The sequence below is a fragment of the Mustela erminea genome, chromosome 5 (assembly GCF_009829155.1).
Source record: "Mustela erminea isolate mMusErm1 chromosome 5, mMusErm1.Pri, whole genome shotgun sequence".
Lineage (NCBI taxonomy): Eukaryota > Metazoa > Chordata > Mammalia > Carnivora > Mustelidae > Mustela > Mustela erminea.
In genome coordinates this window covers 133,431,616-133,444,826 of record NC_045618.1, presented here as the reverse complement: position 1 = coordinate 133,444,826, position 13,211 = coordinate 133,431,616, and the positions used below count along the sequence as shown (strand labels likewise).

Sequence of the window (13,211 nt, the reverse complement as noted above, 5' to 3'; positions counted from 1 at the left end):
ATAAATAAATAAAAAACAAATAGCAGCAAAAAGTGGAAGGGCTCCCCAGCCTCCTTTTGCTTCGACTCTCTGTCCTGAAAACACAGAAGGCTTACCAGACTGATGTTCCCACCGATCTGTGAGAGAACCCGGCAGGCTATGATCCGGTCCCTCCACTGGTAACTGTTCAGCTCCACAGCGAGCATGGTGTGTATCAGGGTCTGAGGAATGGAAGACTTAGGTGGATATTCCTGGTAACTTTTAGAGATGCTGGAGCCTGAAGAAGTGTTAGATCCTAATATGGCCTTCAGCCTAATTAATGTCACAAGTACATGAGGAGCCCATCCCTAGTGAAGGAAAGAGTGGGTTTACAAGATACGGGGCACTCTTCTATCTGAGCCAACTGACTTTGGATTCTTAAATCAAGGAACAATATACAGATTTAGCAACCTGAACAGAAAACTCCTGGGACCTTCTTTTTAACGATTTTTACTCCTGATACGATTTGTATATGCCTCAATGTCTGTGAGTTTCACATTTCTGTTGAAAGTAAACACACTTGTAGGTCAGTGCAGTTTTCAATGGTAAACTTCTGGCAGAAGCAAATTCTACATATCACAACTCTTCTTGCATACACAGAAACCACCTGCAGCCTACTTTTCTCACCTTTGTCTCAGGTGGCTGGTGTCCTTTTTTACCTGTAAATACAACTCTGTCCCCCAATCCACCCACACACGTAGTCCAGTCTTTTAACTACACTGACTGACTGACTTACTCAGCCACCTGCATTTCCAATTCCTTACTTGAACTGACCTCAGACTCGAGTGTTCCCCATAACTGGGTTTCTCCTCTGACCCTGTAATGAATACATACTGTCTTTTCAATGAGATGGCTCAGGAGCATACAACACTGGTGCTCTGTGTCATCATTCTTCTTAGTAAACAGCTGCTGGAAGATCCTCTTAATCACGGGGTATGTGACATCACCTTCCAGAGCCAAGCACTGAGCTGCAGCCCAGCTGTCCACACTGTTACCTGTTGGGTGGGGTGAGAAACAGCTGTCTGTTCTCCCTGCAGAGAGAACAGCCTCAGGGTTGGTACCCAAGGCTGTTACCTGCCTGGTATCTTACTCTCCCGTGCCCTGCTTAGTATAGAAGTCAATGCCTGTATTTCAATGGATCGTATCAAGGTTTTAGATATAGACTGAAAACCTTAACCTGAAAAGTTAAACCCTAAAAGGCTCTTGCTGGGTAACAGCAGTAGGCCATAAGGGCCAAATAAATTTGCGTGAACAGGGTCATGGTGTCCAAATAGGTCTATGAAACACTTAGCCACCCAGGTACGACTAGGTGGCAGTGACCCTCTTTTGTAAAAGTATCTAGGAAGCACTATCTCTGAATGTTCATGAACAGAAACCCCAAACCCCCAATACAGTAGACCTCACAGAGCATGACACTGGAGAAGAAAGGATTAGGAGAAGCTGATAGTGAGATGTCCTGTCTCTACCCCATAGTCGGAGGTCAGAAGCGGCAGGGAGTTACTCACCCTTCGACAGGACACTGTGCATGACGTCCCGGGCAAGGGGATTATGTGACTGTGTGGCATATTGGCATAGTGCCGCTGCCATCCGCACGTTGGCATTTTGGTCCCCAAGAGCAGCCTCCAGGGCGGGCTGTAGAACCTCTGGCAAGACCTGGACAGATGGGGCTTTCCCAGTCTCCTTGTCTGTGATCAAAAGAGAACCAGGTAAGAGGGTGCTAGCCTCTTTGATTTTCACCGAAACAGTTTCTTCCCCCTAGCTGCATAGTGGCCGTCCTCAACCTCAGTTCCTGGTGCTTCCTGCTAGTTAATAGAGTTTGGCTGAGCCCCTGCAGTAAGTGGGCATTTCTGGCTCCCTTCTGTGCTGGGTATGCCTGCTCCTAGTCCTTGATCATGTGGCCCATGGAGAGCTGGATTCAGGCCACGGAAGGTTTCCGGCTAGACTCTGGTGACCTTCACCATTAGTTTCAATGATGAAAATCAACCTACTTACCATACATGTTTTTGTATTTTTACTTTGCCATTTATGGTGTTTTTATATTCATTATCTCATTCAGTCTGGCAGCAGCTCGTTGAAGTAGGCAAGGCAGGTATTAACTGCGGAGCTCATTTGAAATATGTCATTTCAGGAGTCTTTTTAGATCGAAAAGTCAAGACTCACATGACTCACAGACCACACAAAGCACCAGTCTTCTGAAGGATCTTGGATGGGAGAGCAGTTGGCCAATAGGGCAGCCTCAGGCATTCCTTCTGGCCAGAGTTCTCAAGGCACTCTGGACAGCATTCCACAGAGCCTTCCGGGGACTTGTGCTGGGTTCGCAGGAGCGAGCCTGTCTTACAACAAGGCTTGAGTTCTAATCCCAGGGCCCACAAAGGGCCTGCCTATTAGAAGCCACGGCATTCGTGGAAGCCCAAGTGATGGCGCCTCCTTAAGGCATTTGTTTCACTTACAATTTTCCCAGTCCAGATGTGATGTGTCAGAGTTCATGTTTACCATAAGCAATGTGGCCTATAGAGATCAGGGCAACACGTAGACATTTTAACTAAAGCTCAAATTCTCAGGTAGAAGGGGAAAGGGTCTGTTAACCTTTTGTCCACAATTATCCTCATTTTAGGGGTAAGGAATTTGAAGCTCAAATAGGCTAACTGACTTCCCAAGAAGTGGCAGAGCTGGATCTGTGACTAAGATTTTAGGATTTCTGATCTTATCATCATTGTGGGCGGCTATGCCATTTGTTAACAATAGGTTAGATGGGAATAGGTGTGTTTTAGGAGAATAAGTAGAAGTCAAATGAGTATTTCAAAAAGTAATGAGTAAGATAGTTTTCTTTGGGAAGGTATGGGGAAGAAAAAAGACAAAGGTTAAAATCTGGACACCTAGGACATCTGAAAGGGATCACATGAAGGCATAATTCTGGGAGCAGACAAAAGTGTTCTTTTTACATATGTGAAAGATTGGGGATAAGAGTATAATATCTGGCTGCCTACTGGTTTTCTCTGTGCCAGGTACTGCAAACGTATCATTCATTTAATACCCAAGGAAATAAGCAGTTATAATAAAAAATGCGTAGTGTGGGGGCCGCCTGGCTGGCTCAATTGAAAGAGACTGTAACTCTTGATTTTGGGCTCGTGAGTTCAAGCCCCATGTTCAGCCTAGAGCTTATGAAAAAAAGAAAAAAAATGCATAAGTGTGGAAGCATATAGAGGGACAATGACCCAAGTTTGGGTGGTGGGGCAGGGCAAACTCAAAGGAAATGATAGCTGAAAATTAAAGGACAAGTATAGAAATTAATCAGGTTAAAAAAGAAATGAAGAGTTTTCTGGCAGATGGGGCAGCAAATTCAGAAACTTGTACCAAAAATGCCCATATCTGGAACTCAGTAGCTAGGAAATAAATGAAACTTTAAAAACATGACAATTTTGTAGAAGTAAAATTAGTCCCCGTCATTTAGGAGGGCTCCTTGTCTGGCAGGAATGGCAGAAAAGTAAACAGTTAAGATAGAATGATACATATTAGGACAGAATATTATTAGAATGCTACCAGCAACAGAGAGGAAAAAGCCCTAGCCCAGGTTTCCCATAAAAGGTATCTCAGGGCATCTGAGAAATAAGTAAGACAGTTGGTTTTATGTCCTCTCAATAGCACTTGATTGTTTCTAGCATTTGGGTCCTGGGTCTTGTTAAACTGTCTTCTCAGATTACAGTTCTGGCTGTTCTAGATGGGAAATTTTCCTTTTTAACTACTTACTGCTAGTAAAGAAAAAAGCTATTGACTTTTCTTTTCCAAAAGATTAAAGACCATTGGAAAGAATGGCTAAGTCCTTAATTCATTTTCTAAAACTAGCAAAAACTGAAACTTAACAAACTACTCATTTTTGTAAATGTAGTAAAACATTCTAAAATATCAATAAATCAAACCCAGTGGAGTAACAAAAGAATAATTTATCATGATCTGTTAGAGTCTAAGAATTTAACAACAGAATTCACATCCACAAATTAAAGAGAGAAAATAGGAAATGGCTGGTAAAATTCAACACTCATTTTTATAATGAATAGAAAATCCTACATGTATGTTGACATATTATTTCCGAAAGCATCAAGAAAGATGTGAAATGCCAAACAACACTGGTGACCCTGGGGAGTAGCATGGGGTGAGACTGGGAATTTGGGGGGAAGGGAATTACCTCTTATATTCCTCTGTTGATTGATGAATACACAAAGAAGGAGGCAAAATCAGAATCTCATTTTGTTATGGGAGGAGGAAGGTTTTATCCAGGATGACTCCCAGGGCCCTGGCTCTGAAACTAGGTGGACTGTGGGGCTGCTGATTGAGGTTTGGAACTTGGGGAGGGTGTCTACAGTGAGGGTATCTGTCTTGGGTTTCAGATGTGCTGTCAAAAGAAGGGCTAAAATAGAGTCAGGAGGGGAAAGTGTGTATGTATGTACACACACGAACTATGTATAATTTGGGTCTATTACAAACAGGATCCCTGAGTGGAACAGTGCAAGCTTCCTTGAAGCTGCTAGGCAAACAGAAGGTAATGAAAGGTAGTGCCAAAGGCAATGAACCTGAAGTCAGGAATTTAAATTTCATTTCTTGCTGATAAGCTGTGTATATTCAGGCCAGTCTCTGGGCCTTGGTTTTGTTTGTAAAATGATCTCAGATAAGCTCAAAGGTCCACACCAGTTCTCATTGTCTGTGGCTGTGTGAGTTGCCTATATTCTCAAGCAAGTTAAGTTCTGGCTCTCACTCGAGTCCCCCCGGCTGGTGGCAATCCGGGGCCGTTCTAAAGCAGCTGTGGCACATGTGATGATGGCTTGGATCCGAGTGTCGTCATGCACGTCCAGCAAGCCCCGCAGTAGGCCCTCTACTGTCGCATGGTGCCACTCGATGACTGTGCCACAAGGAGGGAAAGGAGAAGAAAACCATCTGGTTAGGGTTAGATAGGCCCCTTCTTCCTAGCACAATTCAATCAAAACATTAGCTCAGAAGAATAAAGGGCCCCAGGGATATGGGGAAGATATTTCTCTGACAATCCACGTACCCTGTTGGGCAGTTCGCAAAGGCTGCTACAGGCTCCCCTGCCCCATCCCATCTTATATTCTGTCTCTCTTTGCTTAAATAACTCTTCATTGTTACCATTTGGAAAATAAAAGGGTGATAACACAGTTATTAAGGGTACTTTGTTATCAAACCCACCTGGTTTGGAATCACAATTATTAGCTGTGTGACCTTGGATAAGTTACTTAACCTCTCTGAGGTTAATATTGCTCACTTATAAAATAGGAATGGTAGTAGAACCTACCACATTGAGTTACTCTGAGTAGTAAATGAGTTAACTGTACAAAATATTTAACAAAAGGCCAGGCAAGATACTAAGGACTCAATTGTTATGATTGTGGCTATGGTTAGATTGCCTCTGAGGTCTCTTCCATCTGGCTTTCAAGATCTTCCTTATTTTATTACTAACTTCTCTCTCTGTAGGTATAAGCTTTCATTTCAGAGTTCCTACTGGTAGTTTTACTCAGAAAATCTGTCAGCCCTTTTATGTTTGCGTGATCGCCTCTCTCCTGCACTAATTAAATTAAACTAGTCTCGAGTTCTGCAAGCCAGCAGTCCTATGTCCTCACACCTTAGAGATTTAACCAGTCCTTGCCAGGCCCTTACTCTGCCCCCAGGCATTCCACCTTCTACTCCCACATTGCCAAAGGCAGAGTGGATATCTGAGAATCCTAACTCTGCATGTGAATTTTCGAGAGAGAGGTGTTGTTTCTACCACAGCCCACTAGTTTCTCTGGATCACTACACTTCCATTGCTTGGGCAGCATATTTCATCCTTCCCTTCATGCGTCATTTACTGAGCATAAAGTTTCAGAGGCTGTAAGACGGAGTCCCTGTCTGAAGAGTCCTCAGGGTAGCAAGTGTACGCAGATTACTGAGGTACAACCCACCCATGCAGAAAGCCTCCAGAGATAGGTCAACTATCATTGTGTCAAAGGCTCTTCTCTAGTGACACCTTGATGAGTGAACTGGATTTGTATGTTTTCACAAGAGAGGGATGAATTTTCATAGACTGAAAAACATGAGGCCAAGGTGAGACCCTCCTCCCTCAAATGTTTACTGATATCTCCAGACCCACCACTGCCCCTTCACTTACTCAGAGCCCAGGCAGTCTTCCATTCCTGCAGCATCCTCCGCAGGACCGCCACTTCCCAAGTCACATCCTCCTTGAGTGATTCTTTCTGCTTCCTCAGTTTCCTGGTCATAATGGGAACGTCTTCCTCGCCCATCCGGAGCAGCGGATCTTTGACTGGAGTGGGCAAAGCTGTCCAGCGCAGGGCTCCTTTGACAGGCCTGCAGACTGTGCAGTATGGCAGTGTGAGATCGTCTTGCCCCACTGCCCGAGGCCCTGTGTTCCAAGCTAGCATGACATCCTACTCCTGACCAACACCAAGGCCGAACAAACTCTTCAGAACAAACTTGCCCATGATTATGCTGGGAACTAATTACAAGTCCCATAGGGAGTTAGGAAAAGTCCTGATGACAGACGTGATAAAGGCATGCTGGGGGGTGGATTTAGATATATATAAACCTTCTTATATACTTAATCTTTAAGAACAAAATTTGTTTATATATAATAAGGTTTTGCTTAAAATTCAGTTATCTGCTATATTGCAATTTAGAATGTAATTGTCCATTCCTAGTTTATTAGGGTTTTGTCTTTTTTTTTAAGTTTATGTATTTATTGTAATGCCTGGATGGCTCAGTTAAGCGGATGACTCTTGATTTTGGCTCAGGTCATGATCTCAGGGTCCTGGGGTCAAGCCCCATGCCAGGCACAAGCTCCGCAGGGAGTCCCTTGAGGATTCTCTCTCCCTCTGCTCATGCACGCACATTGTCTCTCTCAAATCTTTTTTTTTTTTTTTTAAACTTTATTTATTTGTAAGTAATCTCTACAGGTAACACAGGGCTTGAACTCAGGACAGCAAGATCAAGAGTCCTGTGTTCTGACTGAGCCGGCCAGGTGCTGACTTTTTAATGTTTCTAACTTGGGAGGAGGAATGCTGCTACAAACTGCTAAGTTTGAGAGATTTTAGCATCTCTGAGTTTTTCCTCATTATGACAACAGCTGAAAATTTGAGGACAGAAGAATGTATTATAAAAAATATAGTTGTTATATAAAAACCAGTTACAGCTATGTTTTCTAGACTTTGTGATCTCCCTGGTGTCAGATTCAGAAGGACTCTTCCTCAGAGCAGTTGTGTGGGGAAGGCAAAAAATATAAAAACATTTCCAGATTACCAAGTTCATGATCTGTGGCGTTGCTTATCTGTCTCATGCCCTGATCTGTCACTGCCGAGGTTTGTGTCCCTTCCACGATTTCATTCTAACATGTTTAGGTTTGTTCTAAATCCACTCTTTCCTTTGAGCAAGCAAGGCAAAACCATTTCTTTCTCCTAATGTAAAAAGAGTCTTGTGAGACTCCAGGGCAGTTTAGCCCAGATGCCGCACAGAGCATACCCTCCGAATGGTTCTCCCCCAGCTCGGTCATGCTGGGGGAGCCCCGTCACCCTGTTGAGGGCTGGCTTCCTTTGCAGTAGGAGGTATGAGCTGGGGAGGCAGAACCACCTCTGGACAGGTCAGCTCCCAGTGAGTTGATACTATGCTACTCCCCCATTTCTCTCCTCTCAGCCTGCTTGAAATCCCTCCCACAGAAGTGAGAAGTAGCTGAATTAGTCTAGTCCCTTTCCTCCTACATCCCCCTGCTCAGGGAGTTAAAAAGGGTGTGGTGAGAAAGCCTTGAATCTCCGGTATTTAACCTGTGTGGGAATAAACACGCACACCTGCCAACATTAATTTTACTTCTGGTCCTTTGAGTTGGAGACAAGTATAAACACATCCACTAACCACATTCCACATCAAAAGTCCTCTGAAGGGGGCACACAGACAGCCCTTGGGCTTCCTATGCGATAAAAGGCACAGTATCCTTTGCTGGCAGAAACAAATGGTGCCTTTCACTTTGGACCATAAGACCTGTGTTCACTATAGAAGAACTAGAATGATCTGGGTATACTAGAGAGTTTTATATCACAATTTGGGGGAAATTAAGGTTATATAGCAAGAAATACACTTTGTATCTTGAGAATTTTGATCATTTTAAAGAAATCATCATCTAAGTCTTCAATTCAATCAAAATAGAGAGTAAAAAAAACTACCCACATCTCCTAACTTCAAAATTTTTCCTTCTTTTTTTTTAAGATTTTATTTATTTATTTGACAGACAGAAATCACAAGTAGGCAGACAGGCAGGCGGCGGGGGGGGGGGGGTGGGGAGCAGGCTCCCCACTGAGCAGAGAGCCCGATGCGGGACTCCATCCCAGGACCCTGAGATCATGACCTGAGCTGAAGGCAGAGGCTTAACTCACTGAGCTACCCAGGTGCCCCCCAAATTTTTCCTTCTTTAGGTTCTTTCATACCTAGTATTTTCTAGATGAGAATTATAAGCAGGTGCGTCTAGATTACTGTTCTGACTTTACTTCTCCCAGATCAACTTCAAATAGTTATTTTTTTAAAGAGTATTTGAGAGAGACAGAGAGCATGAGCAGGGGGGAGGAACAGAGAGAGGGAGAAGGGAGGGAGAAGCAGACTCCCCACTGAGAAGGGAGTCCGACAGGGGGCTCTATCCCAGAACCTGACAGAGCTGAAGTGAGACACTGAACTGACCGAGCCATCCAGATGCCCCTATTTATTATTTTTTTAAGTAGGCTCCACATCCAACGTGGGGTGTGAACTCCCAACCCTGAGATTAAGAGTCGCATACTCCCACCAACTGAGCCAGCCTGGGTCCCCAATTTCAAATACTATTTAAAAAAAGGAAGTTTGGGAAAGATTCTACAGCTTCTGCTCATCAAATGTTCTATGTTCTGGGGAATAGCCCCATTTTCAGGGCACCTGGGCAGCCCAGTCAGTCAGTGTGGGGACTGTTGATTTCCACTCAGGTCATGATCTTAGGGTCGTGAGACTAAGCCCCACTTGGGGCTCAGCACTCAGCAGGGAGTCTGCTTGAGATCCTCTCCCTCTGCCCCTTCCCCTGGTCTGTGCATATGCTCACACACACATGCGCTCTCTCTCTCTCTCTCTCAAATAAATATATTTTTTTAAGCTTTTATTTATTTATTTGACAGAGAGATCACAAGTAGGCGGTGGGGGGGGGGGGGGAGCAGGCTCCCACTGAGCAGAGAGCCCAATGCAGGGCTCGATCCCAGGACCCTGAGCTGAAGGCAGAGGCTTAACCCACTGAGCCACCCAGATGCCCCTCTAAAATAAATCTTAAATTTTAAAAAAAGTGCACTTTCATCATCACCCCATTACCACTTCCTGCTTACGTGGTTCAGGAACTGGCTGGGAAGTCCACCTTTCTGGGGTTTCAGGGAAGACTTTAGACAGCTGCTTCTTGTAGCAGTTGAGATTTTCCAAGAAAATGTGGTCTCTCTTCCCACCAATCTGGTGGATGATCCGGACTTGATCTGTGATCAGATAAAGAAATAAGGAGTTCCTTGCTGGGTTTTCAGTCACCAGGATCACACCCAATTTCCTTCTGCCTTACTCTTCAGCCCCAAAGACTCATGATTCCCATGATGTGGGGGCATCCTTTGAAGGTGACTGTTGCTTGGAAGTAGGAATTAGTGGCCTCACAGAGGCTTGGAAGCCAAGGCAGAACCTATCTTAACTTACAGGCATTGTCCCCCATGAAAAGCTAAGTCCCAATTAAGGAGTATCTTAATTCATTTCTTATCAGTCATAAATAACTTCATCTGAATAATTCTGTTAAATACTTAAAGAAGACTTTCAGTTGACAGTTGAACAAGATGGGGGGAAGGAAGAATAAACAGCTTGGAACGTGCAAACCTAGATCACATATCTTGGAAGCCAGGCACTGAAAAGATAACAAGATGGAGGGGGAAGGTAGTGGACATTTATTGAGCACTGAGCAAGAAGCATTATAGATGCGTTCCTTTCTATTCTTTACTTGAAGTGGCTTTTTTTTTGTTTTGAAGATTTTATTTGAGAGAGGGAGAGAGAGAGAGAGCATGAGAAAGAAGGAGGGAGGAAGGGAGAAGAAGGGTTCCTGCGAGCAGGGAGCCTGATGCGGGGCTCGATCCCAGGACCCTGAAATCATGACCTGAGCTGAAGGCAAATGCTTAACTGACTGAGCCACCCAGGCTTTAAGAGCATTTTTATTAGTATCGTTTTACAAAGGAGGCTCGGAGCGATTATATAATTTGCTAAAGTTAGTAGGAAGGGGCTAAGCCAGGATCCTCTGGACTCCAAAGCCCGTGATTTTCTTCGAACATAGCACCTCAATGGATTATCTCAAAGGGAGAGAAGGAGAAGAGCAGAGAAGTAGTAGCTGTTCTCCAAGCCAAATCTTGTTTGCTTTACAACCCCACGTTCCACACCGTTGTGGAATAACTCCTTAGTAAGATAAAGGGATAGAGAAAGGTGTGGGGGTGGGAGTGGGGCAAACAGATTCCCCCACCAGATACTGGCTATCCCCTGCCAAGACAACCGTCCTGTGCTAGTCACGAGGGGATGTTGGTCTTCTAGGGCCTCTTATCCACACCCAAGACTCTTTCATTCCACCCCGCCAAGCCTTCCACCTCCCTGCGCCATGTCCACCTCAGCCCCCAGCACCGAACCCCAGCTCTGTTACCAAAGTAGATCTCCTGTTCGAAGGTGTTGTCTGTGGAGTAAGCAAACTTCCCAGCTCGAGGATTCACCTGCCGGAAGCGGCTCTCCTTTGGGGGCTGAGAGATGTTCTTCCTTTTGATATCCTCAACAGTCTCATTGGTGCCAGGGACAGTTCCAGCTGTCTGCACTTGTGGCAAGTAATTGGGCCATCTTAGCAGGAGGGACAGGGAGAAAAGGGAAAGACAGGAGATGGACCTGCTGCCTTCCAACAGACCCATAGCTCACTCCTCTTTAAACTCACCTCATGTACACATGAGCATCTGGAAACTTCTACATTTAACTAGTAGCCTTGCTCCCAAAGTGCCAAATGAATATTCAGGCCCGCCAGAAGGGCCTGTCTGCAGACTCCTTCCTCCTCCTCTAGCGGAGCCACTCCTGCAGCCAGTGAGCAGCACGGTAGAGGGGTCAGGGTTCCAACAGTCCCTTTTTTAACATGGTGCCCTTAGAGGTTGCACAGACTTGGGGAAGGGAACAAGTTCCTACATTACTTCACCTCATGGTGTGTGTAGTTAATGTCTGTCCACCCCAGTGAACAGATCGTTAAGTTCCTTAAAGGGTCGATGTCTCTCATTTACATTGTATTCCCAGCACTTTGCAGAGCACCTGGCAAGGAGTAGGAAGGCAGTTTATGTTTGTCCAATAAATGAACAAATAAATGGATTCTCACTTAACTTTTAGTTTACTTTTGGGAATGAGGTATTATAATAGCACTGGTCTTCCCTGGAGCTGTAAGTGAGAAGGAAGCAATCTGAGAAACACCCAGTCATCAGCCCTCAGGTTGTTCAGTTCTCTGTCTAGCTGCCAGTCAGTTTTGGAGTCAGTGACACGTTGGCTCCTTATTCAAAGTGACACAAAACCAAACCTCAGTGCCTTGAGGTCTCTGCTTTCTCACTCTTGATATGGATACATTTCTGAGAGCACCTAGATAGCAAAATAGCTCAGTCTGCTAGGAAAGGCCAAGAACCAGTCCCTCTAAAGGCAGTGGTTCTCAACTAGGAGTGATTTTGTTCCCTTCAGGGGACATGTGTCAATGTGTGGAGACATCCTTGGTTGTCTCAACTGGAGAGTGCTGCTGGCATCCAGTGGGGTACTGCTAAACATCCTACAAGGTACAAGACAGGCCCCCACAACAAAGAATCCTCCAACCCAGGAGGTCAGCAGTAGCTAGGTTGAGAACCTTACTTTAAGGAGATCATAGAGAACAGGTTGGCAGTGGAGAGCATAAGAGGTTGGTGGGACAGTGTGTTCTGAAATAAGGAATGTGAACCAACCCAGGAGTCCTTCAAGGGAACCCAAGGATTCTCAAACGTGTGCCTGAGGCCCCAGGCAGTGTACCTATAATAAACAGAAAGCAGCAGCTCTGGCTTCTCTGGCTCCAAGGTGGGCAGGATAACACCTTCATCTTCAAATTCTGCTATTTCTTCTTTCTCCAGCTGTTTCAGTAGCTCCAGGTCGCTGGAGGAAGTAAGCTCATCCCGGATGTGGCTCCAGTCGTATTGCTGGTGCAAAAAGCTCTGCCACTTGCTGGGGGATGCCCCAGGCCTCAGGGGACGTCTGCTCTGGATCCATCGGGCGGTGCGCTTGCTCAGCTTTTCCAGCACAATGGCTTCCCAGGCTCTGGCCTCCTTCTCGGGAGGGGGCAGCCAGGGTTCCCTCTCCTCCAGGTTCATGTCCAGAGAAAGTGATGGGCCTGGTATGTCTGGATCCCTGAAGGGATGAGGGATGAGAGGGCGAGATTTTTCCCAGCCCACATTTGCTGGCTTGGATTCCTTCGGCTGCTTCTTAAGGTTGGCAGACCTTTCTGTCTTCACAGCCTGGGAGGTGACCCTTGCCGAGGGACCCGAAGAACGTGAGGACTTGAAGCCAGTGGGTTTCACATACCGGTCCCTGCTGATCGGGGGAGGCTGGATGATGTGGCCTGCCTTGTAGAGATGGTCGAAGTTGTACTGGCTATAAGGGGTGCTGGGGAGCCCTCGCTGCCATACCACCTCCTGAGAAAAGGTAAGGTTTGTAGCAGCCTTTTTCAAATATTGGTTCTTGAGGTATGTGCACCGATGTGGGCTAAAGTGGAAGACCGGAGGCACGCTGGACAAGGAAGCACACTCCTCATGTCCTGGTTTTGAGTGGTGAAAATTCATGCCCCATCCCAGCCGTGGGGGCAGTGACTGATGGAAATGGGGGGAAAGAAGGGTCTTTCCCTGTTGGGTTCTGGTCATTGTTTCCCAGCAAAAGCTTCCTTCCACACTTTCCTGGTACAGATGCAGGCTTGGAGGCGTGACCAGATCCTGTTGAGGGGATGGGAGGAATGGGTGAGAGCTCTAGGTCAGTAGAAATCAGTATCCCACAGCAGTACAGAAAAGAAATGGGAAGACAGATGGAGGAGCATGGGGTTGGAGGAGTAGGGAGAAGCCACGTGAGTTAGAAGGACAAAAGTAAGAAAT

At 45.6% G+C, this 13,211-nt stretch overlaps 1 protein-coding gene across 1 annotated transcript in view; it reads right to left on the bottom strand.

Moving 5' to 3' along the window:
* HEATR4 (HEAT repeat containing 4) overlaps positions 1-13,005 on the bottom strand; it is a 35,784-nt gene extending 22,779 nt beyond the window's left edge. The window contains exons 1-8 of the mRNA XM_032345010.1: positions 12,106-13,005; positions 10,733-10,920; positions 9,405-9,545; positions 6,176-6,379; positions 4,769-4,912; positions 1,524-1,703; positions 853-1,013; positions 96-200 (exon numbers count right to left, since the gene is read on the bottom strand). Of these exons, the coding sequence (XP_032200901.1) occupies positions 96-200; positions 853-1,013; positions 1,524-1,703; positions 4,769-4,912; positions 6,176-6,379; positions 9,405-9,545; positions 10,733-10,920; positions 12,106-12,986 (2,004 nt within the window). The 5' untranslated portion in view covers positions 12,987-13,005. The remainder of the gene's footprint in view (positions 1-95; positions 201-852; positions 1,014-1,523; positions 1,704-4,768; positions 4,913-6,175; positions 6,380-9,404; positions 9,546-10,732; positions 10,921-12,105) is intronic.
* Positions 13,006-13,211: the final 206 nt, after the last annotated feature.